At 42.6% G+C, this 21941-nt stretch overlaps 1 protein-coding gene across 1 annotated transcript in view; it reads right to left on the minus strand.

The window, feature by feature from the left end:
• camk1b (calcium/calmodulin-dependent protein kinase Ib) overlaps window positions 1-21941 on the minus strand; it is a 70165-nt gene that overhangs the window by 39368 nt on the left and 8856 nt on the right. Inside the window, exon 2 of the mRNA XM_041891627.2 lies at window positions 8405-8518. Within this exon, the coding sequence (XP_041747561.1) occupies window positions 8405-8490 (86 nt within the window). The 5' untranslated portion in view covers window positions 8491-8518. The remainder of the gene's footprint in view (window positions 1-8404; window positions 8519-21941) is intronic.

A 21941-nucleotide genomic window follows, 5' to 3' on the forward strand; every position in this document is an offset into this window, starting at 1 on the left:
TCAGGGGATTGTGGAGGCCAGGTAATCTGATGCAGCACTCCATCACTCTCCTTCTTGGTAAAATAGCCCTTACACAGCCTCGAGGTGTGTTTTGGGTCATTGTCCTGTTGAAAAACAAATGATAGTCCCACTAAGCGCAAACCAGAAGGGATGGCGTATCGCTGCAGAATGCTGTGTCAGCCATGCTGGTTAAGGGTGCCTTGAATTCTAAATAAATCACAGACAGTGTAACCAGCAAAGCACCCCCACACCATAACACCTCCTCCTCCATGCTTTATGGTGGGAAATACACATGCGGAGATCATCTGTTCACCCACACCGCATCTCACAAAGACATAGCGGTTGGAACCAAAAATCTCTGCTTGTGTTTCTTGGCCCAAGCAGATCTCTTCTTCTTATTGGTGTCCTTTAGTAGTGGTTTCTTTGCAGCAATTCGAAGGCCTGATTCACACAGTCCCCTCTGAACAGTTGATGTTGAGATGTGTCTGTGACTTGAACTCTGTGAAGCATTTATTTGGGCTGCAATTTCTGAGGCTGGTAACTCTAATGAACTTATCCTCTGCAGCAGATGTAACTCTGGGTCTTCTATTCCTGTGGCGGTCCTCATGAGAGCCAGTTTCATCATAGCGCTTGATGGTTTTTGCGACTGCACTTGAAGAAACTTTAAAAGTTCTTGACATTTTCCATATTGACTGACCTTCATGTCTTAAAGTAATGATGTACTGTCATTTCTCTTTGCTTATTTGAGCTGTTCTTGCCATAATATGGACTTGGTCTTTTACCAAATAGAGCCATCTTCTGTATGGCTGTATGGTTCATATGGTTGAGAGAATGCCAAGAGTGTGCATCTCAAATGAAGCATCTCAAATATAACATCTATTTTGATTTGTTTAACACTTTTTTTGGTTACTACATGATTCCATATGTGTTATTTCATAGTTTTGATGTCTCACTATTATTCTACAATGTAAAACATAGTACAAATCAAGAAAAACCCTTGAATGAGTAGGTGTGTCCAAACCTTTGACTGGTAGTGTATGTCTAATGTCAGTGCACCTTAGGTAAACATCCTGTTTCATTGGAACAGTTCATCGCTCAGTGCTACTGTATCAATAAGGCTTTACCATTCCAGTGTATGTGCTCAGTCACCAGACATCAGAGGAGATACTCATATTGTTATGCATTACCTGATATTTACAATAGAAACTGCATGGTAAAGGACATTCTTAAATAATAAAAGAAAGTTCATAACCTCCTGGTTTCCTTGTGATTCACAAAAAACCTTTCGCACAAAATAGTGTAGGCTCAAGCGAGAACTGACAGAAGTTATGAATGTAAAGGATGCAAATGTCAAATTAGAGACAAGCAGCATAGCGATAACACCAGAGATTTTCTGCCATTTTCTACATTGTAGAATAATAGTGAAGACATCAAAACTATGAAATAACACATATGGAATCATGTAGTAACCAAAAAAGTGTTAAACAAATGAAAATATATTTTATATTTGAGATTCTTCCAAGTAGCCACCCTTTGCTTGATGACAGCTTTGCACACTCTTGGCATTCTCTCAATCACCTTCATGAGGTAGTCACCTGGAATGCATTTCAATTAACAGGTGTGCCTTGTTAAAAGTGAATAAGTGGAATTTATTTCCTTCTTAACCTCTATGGGATTGGTGTCCTTTATATGGGATGGTTGTTGCTCAATATGCGATATGTGACTAGAATGGTGTTGTAACAACAGCCAACTTTCCGGGACATACAGTGAGGGAAAAAAGTATTTGATCCCCTGCTGATTTTGTACGTTTGCCCACCGACAAAGACATGATCAGTCTATAATTTTAATGGTAGGTTTATTTGAACAGTGAGAGACAGAATAACAACAAAAAAAATCCAGAAAAACGCATGTCAAAAATGTTATAAATTGATTTGTATTTTAATGAGGGAAATAAGTATTTGACCCCCCTCTAAACCGGAAGATTTCTGGCTCCCAGGTGTCTTTTTATACAGGTACGAGCTGAGATTAGGAGCACACTCTTAAAGGGAGTGCTCCTAATCTCAGCTTGTTACCTGTATAAAAGACACCTGTCCACAGAAGCAATCAATCAATCAGATTCCAAACTTGATTGAAAGCTTAAATCCTTGTTAATCTAACTGCAGTGCCCAATTTACAGTAGCTATGACAGCTAACACATACCATGCTATTGTTTGAGGATAGTGCACAACAACAAAACACTTTCATCACGGCAACTGGTTTGGTACATTCACCTCTGAAGGTAAATAACGTACTTTCATTCAGTAATCTTGCTCTGATTTGTCATCCTGAGGGTCCTAGAGATAAAATGTAGTGTAGTTTTGTTTGAAAAATCAAATTTTATATTCAAATGTAGGAACTGGGTTCTACAGTTTGACCACTGACTCCACACACACCCCGCCCGGCCATCTAGATGTGTGAAGGTTAGTGTCTTTTCTGTAGGGAAGCTAATGATCCATCATTTATGACATTCCTGGGAGTGTGCAAACTTACATTTTGTATTACCGTAGCATTTTTGTATTTTCTCTATAGTTATGTACATGAAAACCAATTCGGCACATTTGGGAAGAACCCTGGCAGACTTGATACAAAATATTGTGTAGTGATGTAATTCTTCACTGGATCAGTCTGAAACTTTGCACACACACACACTGCTGCCATCTGGTGGACAACATCTAAATTACATCTAGAATCCTACATCACTGTCTGGCCTTTCTCTTGCATTTCATAGATGACGCAAAAAAATAAATATAGACAACGCATGTTTTGTTGTTTGTATTATCTTTTACCTGATCTAATGTGTTATATTCTCCTACATTAATTTCACATTTCCACAAACTTCAAAGTGCTTCCTTTCAAATGATATCAAGAATATGCATATCCTTGCTTCAGGTCCTGAGTTAGATTTGGGTATGTCATTTTAGACTACATTTGATTCAATGGGTCAGATCCTTTTAATGCATTTGAGCCAATCAGTTGTGTTGTGACAAGGTAGGGGTGGTATACAGAAGATAGCCCTATTTGGTAAAAGACCAAGTCCATATTATGGCAAGGACAGCTCAAATAAGCAAAGAGAAACGACAGTCCATCATTACTTTAAGACATGAAGGTCAGTCAATACGGAACTTTTCAAGAACTTTGAAAGTTTCTTCAAGTGCAGTCGCAAAAACCATCAAGCGCTATGATGAAACTGGTTTCATTTACATTTATTTTCATTTACGTCATTTAGCAGACGCTCTTATCCAGAGCGACTTACAGTTAGTGAGTGCATACATAATTTTTTTGTATTTTTATTTTTTAAATACTGGCCCCCCGTGGGAATCGAACCCACAACCCTGGCGTTGCAAACGCCATGCTCTACATCCCTGCCGGCCATTCCCTCCCCTACACTGGACGACGCTGGGCCAATTGTGCGCCGCCCCATGGGTCTCCCGGTGGCGGCCGGCTACGACAGAGCCTGGATTCGAACCAGGATCTCTAGTGGCACAGCTAGCACTGCGATGCAGTGCCTTAGACCACTGCGCCACTCGGCGGTCCTCATGGTTCTCATGAGGACCGCCACAGGAAAGGAAGACCCAGAGTTATCTCTGCTGCAGAGCATACGTTCATTTGAGTTAACTGCACCTCAGATTGCAGCCCAAATAAATGCTTCACAGAGTTCAAGTAACAGACACATCTCAACATCAACTGTTCAGAGGAGATCGTGAATCAGGCCTTCATGGTTGAATTGCTGCAAAGAAACCACTACTAAAGGAAGAGACTTGCTTGGGCCAAGAAACAGGAGCAATGGACATTAGACTGGTGGAAATCTGTCCTTTGGTCTGATGAGTCCAAATTTGAGATTTTTGGTTCCAACCACCGTGTCTTTGTGAGATGCAGAGTAGGTGAACGGATGATCTCCGCATGTGAGGTTCCCACCGTGAAGCATGGAGGAGGAGGTGTGATGATGTGGGGTGCTTTGCTGGTGACACTGTCTATGATTGATTTAGAATTCAAGGCACACTTAACCAGCATGGCTACCACAGCATTCTGCAGCGATACGCCATCCCATCTGGTTTGCGCTTAGTGGGACTATCATTTGTTTGTTTTTCAACAGGACAATGACCCAACACACCTCCTGGCTGTGTAAGGGCTATTTGACCAAGAAGGAGAGTGATGGAGTGCTGCATCAGATGACCTGGCCTCCACAATCCCCCGATCTCCACCCAATTGAGATGGTTTGAGATGAGTTGGACCACAGAGTGAAGCAAAAGCAGCCAACAAGTGCTCAGCATATGAGGGAACTCCTTCAAGACTGTTGGAAAGGCATTCCAGGTGAAGCTGGTTGAGAGAATGCCAAGAGTGTGCAAAGCTGTCATCAAGGCAAAGGGTGGCTACTATGAAGAATCTAAAATCTATTTTGATTTGTTTAACACTTTTTTGGTTACTACATGATTCCATATGTGTTATTTCACAGTTTTGATGTCTTCACTATTATTCTACAATGTAGAAAATAGTAAAAATAAAGAAAAACCCTTGAATGAGTAGGTGTGTCCAAACTTTTGACTGGTACTGTATATATATTTGTATATATATTTGTATATATATATATATATATATATATATATATATATATATATATATATATATAATAATTCAGGATGGAATAATGCTTTAAGTGTTTTAAGTGTAAACTTAAATGACTAAAACCAGATATGAAGTATGTAGAAAAGATAATGGACCTATATATCTTTAAATAATATAATATTTCAGAACAAACAATCACCAAAATAAAAGCTAAACAGTCAGGGAGTTTAGCAGTATTCATTTTGTTATTATGTTTGAGAAAAATAGCACAGCATTATCCATAGCAAAATGCATAGAATTGGAGGAAACTAGCTTTAAATCTACAACATCTTCTCTCAGCTAACCCCCTTTTTGATCCAGAAAAAAACTTGAACACATTCCCAGGTACAGTTGAAGTCGGAAGTTTACATACACCTTAGCCAAATACATTTAAACTCAGTTTTTCACAATTCCTGACATTTAATCCTAGTAAATATTCCCTGTCTTAGGTCAGTTAGGATCACCACTTTATTTTAAGAATGTGAAATGTCAGAATAATAGTAGAGAGAATGATTTATTTCATCACATTCCCAGTGGGTCAGAAGTTTACATACACTCAATTAGTATTTGGTAGCATTGCCTTTAAATTGTTTAACTTGGGTCAAATGTTTCAGGTAGCCTTCCACAAGCTTCCCACAATAAATTGGGTGAATTTTGGCCCATTCCTCCTGACAGAGCTGATGTAACCGAGTCAGGTTTGTAGGCCTCCTTGCTCGCACATGCTTTTTCAGTTCTGCCCACAAATGTTCTATAGGATTGAGGTCAGGGCTTTGTGATGGCCACTCCAATACCTTGACTTTGTTGTCCTTAAGCCATTTTGCCACAACTTTGGAAGTATGCTTGGGGTCATTGTTCATTTGGAAGACCCATTTGCGACCAAGCTTTAACTTCCTGACTGATGTCTTGAGATGTTACTTCAATATATCCACATAATTTTCCTTCCTCATGATGCCATCTATTTTGTGAAGTGCACCAGTCCCTCCTGCAGCAAAGCACCCCCACAGCATGATGCTGCCACCCCTGTGCTTCACGGTTGGGATGGTGTTCTTCGGCTTGTAAGCCTTCCCCTTTTTCCTCTAAACATAACGATGGTCATTATGGCCAAACAGTTCTATTTTTGTTTCATCAGACCAGAGGACTTTTTTTCAAAAAGTACGATATTTGTCCCCATGTGCAGTTGCAAACCGTAGTCAGGCTTTTTTATGGCGGTTTTGGAGCAGTGGCTTCTTGCTTGCTGAGCGGCCTTTCAGGTTATGTCGATATAGGACTCGTTTTACTGTGGATATAGATACTTTTGTACCCGTTTCCTCCAGCATCTTCACAAGGTCCTTTGCTGTTGTTCTGGGATTGATTTGCACTTTTCGAACCAAAGTACGTTCATCTCTAGGAGACAGAACGCGTCTCCTTCCTGAGCAGTATGACGGCTGCGGGTCCCATGGTGTTTATACTTGCGTACTATTGTTTGTACAGATGAACGTGGTACCTTCAGGCGTTTGGAAATTGCTCCCAAGGATGAACCAGACTTATGGAGGTCTACAATTTTCTTTCTGAGGTCTTGGCTGATTTATTTTGATTTTCCCATGATGTCAAGCAAAGAGGCACTGAGTTTGAAGGTAGGCCTTGAAATACATCCACAGGTACACCTCCAATTGACTAAAATGATGTCAATTCGCCTATCAGAAGCTTCTAAAGCCATGACATCATTGTCTGGAATTTTCCAAGCTGTTTAAAGGCACAGTCAACTTAGTGTATGTAAACTTCTGACCCGTTGTAATTGTGATACAGTAATAATAATAATATGCCATTTATACAGTGAATTATAAATTAAATAATCTGTCTGTAAACAATTGTTGGAAAAATTGCTAGTGTCATGCTCAAAGTAGATGTCCTAACCGACTTGCCAAAACTATAGTTTGTTAACAAGAAATTTGTGGAGTGGTTGAAAAACGAGTTTTAATGACTCAAACCTATGTGTATGTAAACTTCCGACTGCAACTGTAACATTCCTTCAAATGCATGTTGAAACGTGCAGACTGTTACACCAAAGCCTTTTAAACACCTCTACTGGATAATACGTTTAGCCTGATTCCATTATCCAGACACCCAGAAGAGATCAGAACACAGATTATTCACCAGTCTGAAGACAGGCTGGGCCAGAGACAAATACCTGAGAACCAAACAGCATCACAATACAGTACCTCACAAGGCCTATTACTACCTGTTAACCACTCTTTTACATAAATTAGGGTTTTAAACCTGCAAAAAACATTGCAGGTTTAAAACCCTCCTTAGATCAGATACACGCAGACCGACCGACAAACACACAGGGAACAATATTCTCATCATCACTGTTGAGGGGGGAAACAGAGCCACCCATCCACCACTCAGTGCTAAATGAAAGGCCCTGTCCACTGGATTAGTCAACACTTTAGTGTAGAAGGCCGACCCCCTCGAACCTAAACACAGAGCTGTTAAAAGGACAGACTTCAAGCTACAACTGGCACTGACCAAGCATGGGCTGTCTCTCTGAACACCTAATTGTATGGAGCTACAACTGGCCCTCTGATTGCATGTTTCATGCAAACTCCTGGCTTTTCTCTGTCTGCTCCTCGTATATGCTAGGCATTCAGTCTCTCTCAACCTCATTCCTCTTTAGCAATGGCCTGAGCTATGCAAAGATATTGATAAAATATGTATCTCCCTTGACACTGTACTGTAATGTATTAATGTATGGTTCCTCACTATAAGTGGTCCCAGCATGGATATAGTTTGTCTCTCCTGTAGTTTCTGGTTCCTGCCTGTCTCGCTCTCTCTCCCATGCTGGGACCACTCAGGGAAAGGGCACCAAAGCCCCTCTGCTAACTGCTTCCTGGGTCAGGGGTCAGCTCACATGTCGACACACACACACTGAGCAGGGAAACAACATCACTGAATAATGTTCTCACCCACCAGGGACCATGTCAAAATAGCACAGCTGATGTCAGCTCTATAAAAATGTAACATCTCTGACAATATACAGTATTTTAGCTTGCACTTTAATACTTGATGAGGCCCAGAATATCTAGCACGCTATTGACGTCCTTTCCACTCAAATCACATACAGACATGAAACACAACAAACTCTGGAAACTACAACAACAACAAAAAGCTAAATAAGAAAAGCTAAAGTGCAAAATATCTCCCGGGACATTTATAATTCAGTGAAAAGACATGTAACACATCAAAGCACTGCTCAGAGCAAGGCAGGTTCTGTTGTTAGAATACATTATCAACTGGACCAGAACGACTCGTACTAAGGACACATGAGAGACACACACACATCTTAACAGTGTAATCTAAAACCATTGGGCAATTTTCTCAGCATTAATAATGACCAATCAGTGGCATGTCGCCAAGGTAGAGTCCTGATCTGTTTACTGCATTCAGAGCCAAAGGGCTCTTAGTGAAGAGAATATCCCCCAATCACTCAAACTTTAATAGACCCTATTAGCCACTTTCTACCCACATGCCTGCATTAAACATGACCAATACATAGAGGTCGTCAGTCTGTGTCAAACATGCAAAAAGGTAGAGGTACAGAAAACACATGCAAATGTCCCTCTGTATTTATAGTGTTGTAGCCTGCATCTGAATAACACTGCTAAGCGGTCCGTGTGAACTCTTTATGGTGTTTTCATGAGCAGAGAGATAGCAAAAGGCTCAGACCCCTGTATGCTACAGTTATACGGTATATTCACTATTAAACTATATCCTCAACACTTACGTCCCCAGGATCTCCTTGAAGTCAAAGTTCTCCTTCACATCTGACGTTTTCTTCTTCCAGGAATGTCCATCGTCACCCAAAGGCATCTTTACTTTCTGGTGGTCGGCTACAATGCTGGAGAAGAGGAGGGAAACTTAATCACTCATTGTTCAACATGGGGAAAAAACTGGTCAGACAAACACTCTTTCTGGATAGTACCCAAATATTTGTCTAGGTATTAATTGTAATTGAAACAATAAGGGTTCTTTGTTTTTGAGGATAACAGAATAGCTTTGTCATTCCACACTAAAAAGGTTTAAAAGTCAAAGAGATAAGGGTTGACTAAAAAAGTAACTGGACTGGACATATTTTGGCACCTTTTGTTTGACACACAAATGGTTTAGACTCACCTGGAAACTAAGTCTGATAAAGTGAGCTCTCCGACACTTAAAATTATTAGAATGTCACCCAGAATATACAAACTTCTACAAATTGCTTCAGGTGACGAGGGTTTGCGATCAGTCCTGCTCTTCCTTTACCTCATAATCCTGAATGAACACAACTTAAGCTTCCCTTTAACATCTCTTGTTGCTATTCTTACCAGTCTGTGCACCAAAAATAAGTACCTTTTGTAACTATAGTTGACATACTCACTCCCGCTGTCAGTTGCAAGTGGCTTTTTATTCAAACTAGGAGAAATTAAAGTGTAACACTTATTATCCGACAGACTAGTTTTGCAGGTCCATAACAATGCAGACTTTTAAACGGAAACACTGTGGGCAGTAGATGTGGTTATGAATCAACCAATAAAACAACCAGATCAAACATTATACAATTTGTGTTTTACTTATAATTAGACCTCACAGACAGAATCCCTCTCCTAGCTGCAAGTGGGCTATTGTTATCACATTCCAAATCCCACCAGCCCATTCTGACTAAAATAGCCCATTTCATTAAAGAGCTTACTCCACTATTCTGCCTGCAGCCTGTTCTGTTGGCACTGTCTCAGAATGTTTTCACATTGCATTTTCGAGAGGTATTGATTCTCGAGAGACAATACTGTTGGGTAAACTTGCAAAACGATCACGTACCGAGCGCTACCTCTGGAGATCGCACACGATACTCGCCCAACAGTTGCCTCCCTCCGAGCAGGGCAGTCTAAACAGAATTGTGTCGTTGAGCTCATACAGTATAAACGGTAACATTGAATGTTCCTGAGTGCCAGTTACAGTTTTAACTCAAATCAGTTTGAAAATCCATGGAAAGACTTGTCTTGAAGCATTTATTAAAGAATAATGTGCTGATAATTTTATAATGTATGCACACATGACTGTAAGTCGCTTTGGATAAAAGCGTCTGCTAAATGGCATATTATTATTATTATATTATTATTTTACAATCCAGGTGTGCAAAGCTCTTAGAAACGTACCCAAAAAGACGCACAGCTGTAATCGATGCCAAAGGTGATTCTAACATGTATTGACTGAGGGGTGTGAATACTTGTGTAAATTAGATATCTGTATTTAACTTTAAATACATTTGAAAAAATAAAATGAAACATGTTTTCACTTTGTCATTATGGGGTATTGAGTGTAGATGGGTGATAAAAAAAATATCTTTAATGAATTCAGGCTGCAACAACAAAATGTGGAATAAGTCAAGGGGTATGAATACTTTCTGAAGGCACTGTATTTGAGACTTGTTTTATAGAGTTTTTATCTGAAATTGCAGTAACATCTTCTTACATTATAAAATTGTTGCAATAGCTGCCGGCTGCACTGAGCCACATAAAACAATGGAAGCCCATTTCCGCCACCGTGGGGGGGAGCGGGCGGGGGTGATACCATCTCAAAATGTAGAGATATGTAAGTCAACATTTTTAGATACGCAAGTCAAACTACATAAGTTAAACATTTTCGATAATACATAGAATGTTTTTTAATTTGCAACATTGTGTGGTGATTTCAGACATGGTACCAATGACTGTATATATGAATGGACAAAGCCATTGATCACGTGACACTATTTATTCCAATGTGAAGACTCAATAGTGCATTGGCGCCAAATGAAGCCAGTTAAGATGGCATCTCATGGAGACGTAACATGCGCAGTTTGAGCTACTCCAGGAAGTGAAGTTGCAGGCTAGCCCAGTGCTGCCCCCTCCCATTGAGTAACTCAAATTGAAGGTTGACCGGGGTACTGCAGGCTGCCATTTGTATTTGTATTTGTATTTGTATTTGTATTATGGATCCCCATTAGCTGCTGCTCTTCCTGTGGTCCAGCAAAATAAAGGCAGTTATACCATTTTTAAAAACATTACAATACATTCACAACAGATTTCACAACACATTAAGTGTGTGCCCTCAGGCCCCTACTCTACTACCACACATCTACAACACAAAATCCATGTGTACGTGTGTGGATAGTGAGTATGTTATTGTGTGTTTGTATGCATGTGTCTGTTGCTGGCAAGTCATGCCTAAGTTTGCTAATCTTGCCAATGAAAAAATCATTAAAGTAGTTGGGTTTTTGATGAATGAGCCATTTGATTCATATGAATGATGGAGTGGAGTTGTCCTTTTTGCCCAAAATTTCATTTAAGGTGCTCCAAAGCTTTTTACTATCATTCTTTATGTCATTTATCTTTGTTTCATAGTGTAGTTTCTTCTTCTTTTTATTCAGTTTAGTCACATGATTTCTCAATTTGCAGTACGTTTGAAAATCGGTTGTGCAGCCACTTATTTGACATTTATTTTGCCTCATCCCTCTCAACAATAAAAAATTTCAATTCCTCATCAATCCACAGGGATTTAACAGTTTTTAACAGTCATTTCTTTATGGGTGCATGGTTATTAGTAACTGGGATAAGCAATTTCATAAATGGGTCAAGTGGAACGTCTGGTTGCTTCTCATTACATTGTAGATATGTGGTAGTGGTGGAGTAGGGGCCTGAGGGAACACAGTGTGTTGTGAAATCTGTGAATGTATTGTAATGTTTTTAAAATTGTATGAACTGCCTTAATTTTGCTGGACCCCAGGAAGAGTAGCTGCTGCCTTGGCATTTCTGGGATGCTTAATTGTTTTCATTGCTTCACTGGGATGTTTAGCAGAGGTAGACATGGTCAGGTTATTTATGTTAGTGCAGGGTGAGCTGCACACAGTGGACTTCCTACTAGGGCACACCGCCTCAGTGCTAACAGTATAACTCTAGTTCATAGGCGCATGATTACTGCATACAATTGCTGTAGGATCAGCAGAGGCATTCAGGGCAGTAAGAGGGACATAAATTAGGTTACTTACATTGTGTCTTCCAGCGCCCCTGGGAAAATGTACATTTGCTCACGCATTATGACAACTCAGCAACACAATGGTAGGGATTAAATGAGCTGGGCTTGGATCATTGATAAGTCATTGTCTCAACGCAGCCTTATAATGCTGTGAAAGGATCCAGGAACCGAAATGATTTGGGTGGATCCTATCCTCCTTATAATACAAGCTTTGTTTCCAGAAGTTATCAAAACTGTTAATAAATGTTACACCCACAGAGCTGCAATAGTCTTGTAGCCAGTTATGGAGGGCTAAAAGTTTGCTGAACCGTTCAATGCCACGATTCAGGAAGGGCAGAGGGCCAGATATTATGGGGCGTTTGTTGGTGTCAAGTACTGACCCAATCAGTTCTTTAAAATCCATCTTCAGCTGTTCTGAGCTGCCCTTCATAATCTCATTGAATCCCACATTAACTATGATAGACTCAATTTCCTGATGTTGGTTTAAAATGTTTGGGAGCAGCTTATTGATGTCCTGTACTTGTGCTCCTGGATAGCACAACATTTTTGCTCCAGGGACTGAGACATTTCTCACCATTGAACTGCCCAATACAACGGCCAGAGAAGCAAATTGAGAAATCCACCCGCTGCTCCCGGCGATAGGTCCAGATCTTCCACAGCAGGCAGTGCCCCGTCAGATCCAGAGCGAGGGAAAGGAGCCGAACTCGACGACGAAGCCGCTGCTGGAGTCAGCGTGGTTGACAACTTAATTGTAGCGGGCTCCCGAGTGGCGCAGCTGTTTAAGGCACTGCATCTCAGTGCTTGAGTCGTCACTACAGACCCCCTGATTCGATTCCAGGCTGTATCACAACCGGCCGTGATTGGGAGTCCCATAGGGCGGCGCACAATTGGCCCAGCGTCGTCCGGGTTTGGCCGGTGTAGGCCGTCATTGTAAATAATAATTAGTTCTTAACTGACTTGCCTAGTTAAATAAAAGGTAAAATAAAAAATAAAAATTATCCTTATAACTTCTTGTGTGTGCAATATTTTTTTAATATATTTTTTTATAAATCGGTTCAAGGAAATACATCTGCTGTATTAGAAGCAATTACTTTTTTTCAACAAAAAAATGTTTTATTTACACGAAGATTGATCACGAAGACTGCCATTTTTCCATTCAAAATTAATGGGGGATCCTGTTTTCTGCAAACAATTGTACCGCGGTCGGCCTTGATCCTCCCCTGGGTGGCACTGCAGGTCCCAGAGTGGTGGGGGGGAAATAGTTTTCCTGGGGCCCAGTTTTTCCTGATCTGGTAGATAACCTAACCAGGTTAAACTCAAGGTATGACATAGAAAAACATCAGCTGTAAAAAAAAATTGCTTTATATGGGCTATCATGGGACCACAAAAAAACTCCTGGAAAAACTCCTGGCACTAGGTAGGATGAAAACATTGAAGTCCTGTCAAACAAATTCTGAGTCAAATCATTCTAAACAACAGTACTTTGTCCCTCTTGAACGCTTTTCTGTCAATATTTTTAGAAGAAGTGCTGGGGCAAATGCCTGCTCGCCGGCGGTTTTTTAAAAACGTTATTTGATTGCTCATCAGTGTTGGGTAGGTTACTTTCTAAATGTAATCCATTACAGTTACTTGTTACCTGTCCAAAATTGTAATCAGTAATGTAACTTTTGGATTACCCAAACTCAGTAACATAATCTGATTACTTTCTGTTACTTTTTGATCACTTTCCGCTCATCATAGTGGTCTCTGACTTGTGGTCATGTGGAACAAACTTAAAAACGTGTGCCTTTTTTCAATGCTGAATTCAATGTCACTGCTGCTAGGCACACACACACACACACAGGTTCGTTCAGAGGTGCCTTTCCTTCCTCGTCTGAAGTTGGCTTCTTGCATGTCTCCATGGTAACCCCAGAGAGGTATTCTGGTATCTGCAGAACCAAATTGCACCAGATCTAATGTCAGCTGAAGCCGTGTATATCAGTGCATGGTGTCGATGCGTGGTGAACGCACACACAGAGGTGGGCACATCAACAGACACCTCAGGGCCGTGCCTTTAGTCACAACTCTGGCCAATGTCATAGCCAGGAAAGTCCCAGTAAGAAATAGGTGGTTACCTGAGTTACCTGTTCTAAATTCCAACTCTCAACCCTCATGATGACTTCAGATTTTCTGTGGCCCCCACACTCATCAAAGTTGCCCATCCCTGGTCTAGTGGCTTCTCCTCTCCCTCATCTGTACTAAGCTGGAAGGATGGAATAGCTGAGAGCAATATGGACACAAGGGTATTCGCTTACAACATGTCCCGTTATTATAGATCAGAGCAGATGAAGGAAAGTAGCCATACACTATACAGTATGGCCTCTGAGTGCCGGTGTTATGGGCCCTTAGTTGTTGACACAGGTGCAGAGGTAGGGCTGGGTGATATGGCCTAAAAATCATATCTCAATTATTTTCAAACTTATGGATGATTCATGATATACTGTATATCTCGTTTGTAAAAAAAAAAAATCTCTAAATAAGCTTTGCTGTACAATTAAAGGTAAAATACACTGCATTTCAAACAGTCAGCAATAATCTAATTAATTCAGTGCTTGTGAACCTAAGATACAGATAAGCCTTCCTCAACCATCGGACCAGTGGCGATTTAAGCTTGTAAATCTTGGTGGTGCAAACCCAACATATTTTGGGGGGATGCATGCCAGCAAAGCCACAACACAACACTAAACAATACATTAATTGTACTATAATGGTGACGAACGGTGCCCAAAAACTGTTAGGGCCTACAGAAAGCTGTCCCAACAGCAGAGCTTTCTTTTCAGCACCATGGAGTGAATCCTTACCACCGCTACACCTGGCTATCAGCGGAGCCTTGTCTGGCAGCGAAACAGTTCATTCAGCCTCATTTACTGCCTTTTAAAAAAACATAGCTGATATGGCTGACTTGCTTAAGGGCAATTCCATAGAAAGGTCAACCTGAGCATGAAAAAACAAAATAGCTCATTTCGTAATTAAACTACTTTCATATTTACCTTGAATGTGTGTATTTTGAAGTACAGACTATAGCTGGCCTTTATATTTTCCAAATGTAGTGTTATTGTTACTACAACGTAGGATTCAGTCTCAAAATAAGACTTTTCAGTCAACCAGATTTCATAGCTTTTGGCAATGGCTCACAGAACTTGTTTTGGTACTCACATCTGTCCCTCTGTGTTTCTGACCAAGTCGGAAGGTTAATGAAACAATATCAAACACATTTTAGTCCATTGAATGCTAGTATAGAATTGTACAATCTAGTAAAGATAGAACACTGATTTGGACAGGCAGAGTCACATCCTTAATGTTTTTGAAGAAAAGTTGTTATTGTAGATACGTTTCGAGTATGATTGTAAATGACTATATATCATCTGGAGGTTGTCGGGTGAGGTCTTCGGGTAAGCTTGGCTTTATACATAGTTTGGGCTTTGTCGAGTAAAGCTTAAACTATGTATTTAGATTGTAGTTAGGTATTGTAGGTTGTTATCGTGGGTTGTTGTATGTAATTATTGTAGGTTAGTATTGTATTCATCTGAGCCCGGTGAAGCACAAAGCTAGCTAGCTAACCCACTACCTGGAATAGCTGGCGGGTAGCTACAGGCAACTATTAGCAACGGTATACAGTGGGGAAAAAAAGTATTTAGTCAGCCACCAATTGTGCAAGTTCTCCCACTTAAAAAGATGAGAGAGGCCTGTAATTTTCATCATAGGTACACGTCAACTATGACAGACAAAATGAGAAAATAAAATCCAGAAAATCACATTGTAGGATTTTTTATGAATTTATTTGCAAATTATGGTGGAAAATAAGTATTTGGTCAATAACAAAAGTTTCTCAATACTTTGTTATATACCCTTTGTTGGCAATGACACAGGTCAAACGTTTTCTGTAAGTCTTCACAAGGTTTTCACACACTGTTGCTGGTATTTTGGCCCATTCCTCCATGCAGATCTCCTCTAGAGCAGTGATGTTTTGGGGCTGTCGCTGGGCAACACAGACTTTCAACTCCCTCCAAAGATTTTCTATGGGGTTGAGATCTGGAGACTGGCTAGGCCACTCCAGGACCTTGAAATGCTTCTTACGAAGCCACTCCTTCGTTGCCCGGGCGGTGTGTTTGGGATCATTGTCATGCTGAAAGACCCAGCCACGTTCCATCTTCAATGCCCTTGCTGATGGAAGGAGGTTTTCACTCAAAATCTCACGATACATGGCCCCATTCATTCTTTCCTTTACACGGATCAGTCGTCCTGGTCCCTTTGCAGAAAAACAGCCCCAAAGCATGATGTTTCCACCCCCATGCTTCACAGTAGGTATGGTGTTCTTTGGATGCAACTCAGCATTCTTTGTCCTCCAAACACGACGAGTTGAGTTTTTACCAAAAAAGTTCTATTTTGGTTTCATCTGACCATATGACATTCTCCCCAATCCTCTTCTGGATCATCCAAATGCACTCTAGCAAACTTCAGACGGGCCTGGACATGTACTGGCTTAAGCAGGGGGACACATCTGTCAATGCAGGATTTGAGTCCCTGGCGGCGTAGTGTGTTACTGATGGTAGGCTTTGTTACTTTGGTCCCAGCTCTCTGCAGGTCATTCACTAGGGTCCCCCCCGTGTGGTTCTGGGATTTTTGCTCACCGTTCTTGTGATCATTTTGTCCCCACGGGGTGAGATCTTGCGTGGAGCCCCAGATCGAGGGAGATTATCAGTGGTCTTGTATGTCTTCCATTTCCTAATAATTGCTCCCACAGTTGATTTCTTCAAACCAAGCTGCTTACCTATTGCAGATTCAGTCTTCCCAGCCTGGTGCAGGTCTACAATTTTGTTTCTGGTGTCCTTTGACAGCTCTTTGGTCTTGGCCATAGTGGAGTTTGGAGTGTGACTGTTTGAGGTTGTGGACAGGTGTCTTTTATACTGATAACAAGTTCAAACCGGTGCCATTAATACAGGTAAGTGGGAGAACTTGCACAATTGGTGGCTGACTAAATACTTTTTTTCCCCACTGTAGTTGTTTCACGCCTGAGAGTGCCTGTAATTACGCCAGCAGGCTGCCTACAAAAATTACATACAATAATGCCTACCATTCAGCTGTTTTCTAACCTCATTGTCTGAACCGTTAACGTTAGGTAGTAAGTGGCTACTGTGCTTGAAATTTAGCTAGCTTGTTGCTACCTGGATAGTAAACAATAGCTGGAACGACCTAGCGAACAGACGCGAACTGGCTGAGTCAATTCAGTGGCTAGCTTTGCACTTGGCTAGCTAACAGTAGCTGCTAGGGGTAAGTCATAACCTACATTTGTGTTTTGTTTTTACATATTGGTAGCCAGAGTCGTTCAAGGAATTCGGGACATGGGTGACTAGTTAACGTTAGCTTGGCTCTCTCTGTGTGTTCGTGCCGTGAAAGGAGGGGTTTCTTCTTTGTCTGAAAGCAATGGCTAGCTAGTATGCTAACTATTCTAGCTAACTAACTGGCTGAATAAGTTGACGACGGACTCGCTCAAGCTGTCGGGACTAACCCACAACGTTAGACACGGACACGAACGATCTGTTTGGCGTGTTGACACACTGGTGGTTTGTTGTGGCGTGTTGTTGGAGTCCGGCATGCTAGCTGGCTGTGGCGTCTTATGACTAGGTGCCCTGGACGATTTTCACGGAAGAATACTGTACCAAGTTAGCTAGCTGAATAAACTAAGTTAGTCTATTCCTAGAAAACATTGAACCGCTGTAGTTTACAACAATTATAGTTTCTGAGGTGGAAGTTGGGAGAGTTATATTTGGGTGTTGTGGTGAGGGAGGCCCCGCTCTCTCCTTTCCCAGATGTTTAGTTCATTTCATTCCGATCTCCTTTGCATTATTGTAGCCATTTTCTGCAGCCTGTCAACTATGCCTCTGTCTATCCCTGTTCTCTCCTCTCCGCACAGGCTATACAAAACGCCTCACACCGCGTGGCTGCTGCCTCTCTAACCTGGTGGTCCCTGCACGCACCACCCACGTGGAGTTCCAGGTCTCAGGCAGCCTCTGGAACTGCCGTTCTGCTGCCAACAAGGCAGAGTTCATCTCAGCCTATGCTACCCTCCAGTCCCACGACTTCTTGGCGCTGACGGAAACATGGATTACCACTGAAAACACTGCTACTCCTACTGCTCTCTCCTCGTCTGACCATGTGTTCTCGCATACCCCGAGAGCATCTGGTCAGCGGGGTGGTGGCACAGGAATCCTCATCTCTCCCAAGTGGACATTCTCTATTTTTCCCCTGACCCATCTGTCTATCTCCTCATTTGAATTCCATGCTGTCACAGTCACTAGCCCATTCAAGCTTAACATCCTTGTCATTTATCGCCCTCCAGGTTCCCTTGGAGAGTTCATCAATGAGCTTGACGGCTTGATAAGTTCCTTTCCTGAGGATGGCTCACCCCTCACAGTTCTGGGGGACTTCAACCTCCCTACGTCTACCTTTGACTCATTTCTCTCTGCCTCCTTCTTTCCACTCCTCTCCTCTTTTGACCTCACCCTCTCACTGTCCCCCCCTTCTCACAAGGCAGGCAATACGCTTGACCTCATCTTTACTAGATGCTGTTCTTCTACTAATCTCACTGCAACTCCCCTCCATGTCTCCGACCACTACTTTGTATCCTTTTCTCTCTCGCTCTCCTCCAACACTACTCACTCTGCCCCTACTCAGATGGTAATGCGCCGTCGCAACCTTCGCTCTCTCTCTCCCGCTACTCTCTCCTCTTCCATCCTATCATCTCTTCCCTCTGCTCAATCCTTCTCCCTCCAATCTCCTGATTCTGCCTCCTCAACCCTCCTCTCCTCCCTTTCTGCATCCTTTGACTCTCTATGTCCCCTATCAGAACAGGGCTCCGGGCAGCCGAGCGGAAATGGAGGAAAACTAGACTCCCTGCGGACCTGGCATCTTTTCACTCCCTCCTCTCTACATTTTCTTCATATGTTTCTGCTGCTAAGGCCACTTTCTACCACTCTAAATTCCAAGCATCTGCCTCTAACCCTAGGAAGCTCTTTGCCGCCACCTCCTTCCTGCTGAATCCCCCCCTCCCCCCTCCCTCTCTGTGGATGACTTCGTCAACCATTTTGAAAAGAAGGTTGACGACATCAGATCCTCGTTTGTTAAGTCAAATGACCCTTCTGGTCCTGCTCACACTGCCCTACACTATGCTTTGACTTCTTTCTCCCCTATCTCTCCAGATAAAATTTTGCGACTTGTGACGGCCGGCCGCCCAACAACCTGCCCGCTTGACCCTATCCCCTCCTCTCTTCTCCAGACCATCTCCGGTGACCTTCTCCCTTACCTCACCTCGCTCATCAACTCATCCTTGACCGCTGGCTATGTCCCTTCCGTCTTCAAGAGAGCGAGAGTTGCACACCTTCTCAAAAAACGAACACTCGATCCCTCTGATGTCTACAGACCAGTATCCCTTCTTTCTTTTCTCTCCAAAACTCTTCAGCGTGCCGTCTTTAGCCAACTCTCTTGCTATCTCTCTCAGAATGACCTTCTTGATCCAAACCAGTCAGGTTTCAAGACTGGTCATTCAACTGAGACTGCTCTTCTCTGTGTCACGGAGGCTCTCCGCACTGCTAAAGCTAACTCTCTCTCCTCTGCTCTTGTCCTTCTAGACCTGTCTGCTGCCTTTGATACTGTGAACCATCAGATCCTCCTCTCCACCCTCTCCGAGCTGGGCATCTCCGGCGCGGCTCACTCTTGGATTGCGTCCTACCTGACCGGTCGCTCCTACCAAGTGGCGTGGCGAGAAGCTGTCTCCGCACCACGTGCTCTCACCACTGGTGTCCCCCAGGGCTCAGTTCTAGGCCCTCTCCTATTCTCGCTATACACCAAGTCACTTGGCTCTGTCATATCCTCACATGGCCTCTCCTATCATTGCTACGCAGACGACACACAACTAATCTTCTCCTTTCCCCCTTCTGATAACCAGGTGGCGAATCGCATCTCTGCATGTCTGGCAGACATATCAGTATGGATGACGGATCACCATCTCAAGCTGAACCTTGGCAAGACAGAGCTGCTCCTCCTCCCGGGGAAGGACTGCCCGTTCCATGATCTCGCCATCACGGTTGACAACTCCGTTGTGTCCTCCTCCCAGAGTGCGAAGAGCCTTGGCGTGACCCTGGACAACACCCTGTCGTTCTCCGCTAACATCAAGGCGGTGACCCGATCCTGTAGGTTCATGCTCTACAACATTCGGAGAGTACGACCCTGCCTTACACAGGAAGCGGCACAGGTCCTAATCCAGGCACTTGTCATCTCCCGTCTGGATTACTGCAACTCGCTGTTGGCTGGGCTCCCTGCCTGTGCCATTAAACCCCTACAACTCATCCAGAATGCCGCAGCCCGTCTGGTGTTCAACCTTCCCAAGTTCTCTCACGTCACCCCGCTCCTCTGCACACTCCACTGGCTTCCAGTTGAAGCTCGCATCTGCTACAAGACCATGGTGCTTGCCTACGGAGCTGTGAGTGGAACGGCACCTCCGTACCTTCAGGCTCTGATCAGTCCCTACACACAAACGAGGGCATTGCGTTCATCCACCTCTGGCCTGCTGGCTCCCCTACCTCTGCGGAAGCACAGTTCCCGCTCAGCCCAGTCAAAACTGTTCGCTGCTCTGGCACGCCAATGGTGGAACAAGCTCCCTCACGACGCCAGGACAGCGGAGTCACTCACCACCTTCCGGAGTCATTTGAAACTCCACCTCTTTAAGGAATACCTGGGATAGGATAAAGTAATCCTTCTACAACCCCCCTTACCCCACCAAAAAAAAAAAACATTGTAAAGTGGTTATCCCACTGGCTATAAGGTGAATGCACCAATTTGTAAGTCGCTCTGGATAAGAGCATCTGCTAAATGACGTAAATGTAAATGTAATTGTATTCAAACTTTCTATGCAAAGCTAACTTTCATCAAGGGCTTAGGTGATGTGTAATTGGTTGCCTTTCTCTCTTTGTCAGTACTAAGTGTAACGGATGTGACCGTTACGGACGCTTCATAAAATTATCATGGACTCACTAGTCAGCATCACTACATAACGCGATCATGATAAAATGTTCATGCACTTCCTACTGCTTCCAAAGTGTGTTTATGTTAGCAAGCTAGCTGGCTAGCTTAATCTATCTGTGTGAGTGATCCATTTCGGGTGTACTCATGTTCTCATGAACTGCAATGATGCGTTGTTCTGCTAACACACACATCACATGGCATAATAAAGGTATTAATTTCATAGTCCCGTGTAGCTCAGTTGGTAGAGCATGGCGCTTGCAACGCCAGCGTTGTGGGTTCGTTTCCCACGGGAGACCAGTATGAAAAAAATTTATGCACTCACTTACTGTAAGTCGCTCTGGATAAGAGCGTCTGCTAAATGACTAAAATGTAAAAATGATGAACAAAACTTTGTGCGAAATTGCGAACCCTGAGCAATTGGTAGGTTATAAAACACTTTTTTTTTTACCCTTTCACATAATGAAAATGAAGAATAGTTTAACCCTTCATAGGAAAGACATCAACATAATGACGTATGTCAAGATATAGTAGAGATGAGTGAGGAATGACTGCAGCTAGCTCAAATAAACATGGAAATGAAAGTATCAATCACTGAGTCTAGGGTTAGTAGTATATCAGTGGAGACTGCTGAGCGGAGGACGGCTCATTATACAGTGAGGGAAAAAAGTATTTGATCCCCTGCTGATTTTGTATGTTTGCCCAATGACAAAGACATGATCAGTCTATAATTTTAATGGTAGGTTTATTTGAACAGTGAGAGACAGAATAACTGTGACGTCACGAGAGGCTACACAGCTTTCAGCGGGATTGCTCAAGTAGTGCAAGGAGACAAGGTTCAAACAAAACAAGGATTTTATTATAGGTCTTGGGAAATTAACGAAAATATAACAAAATTCTGTTCTCTTGTGGCTCTTTAAGGGTTAACAGTTCAGGGATGTCTCTTCCACATCCAAAATCATAATTCTCACTCGCTCAGATAACTTTTCCCCAGCCTTACTGTAGTCCACGTTGCAGCTAGTGGCCAACCCAGCAAAAAGTCCTTCCAAATGTCTCTCACGTATTTCCACAGGTGCATATATCCAAAGGTGAGTATTTCCCAAAGGTAAGTATCTCCAAATCCTTATATTCCTCATGGAAGTGGACGTGCAGCACTCTTGTCCTCCAGAGAGCCCAGGTTGGAGACTGTGTCTCTTCCCTTCCCAAACCTTCAG

This window comes from Coregonus clupeaformis, chromosome 12, assembly GCF_020615455.1.
Source record: "Coregonus clupeaformis isolate EN_2021a chromosome 12, ASM2061545v1, whole genome shotgun sequence".
NCBI lineage: Eukaryota > Metazoa > Chordata > Actinopteri > Salmoniformes > Salmonidae > Coregonus > Coregonus clupeaformis.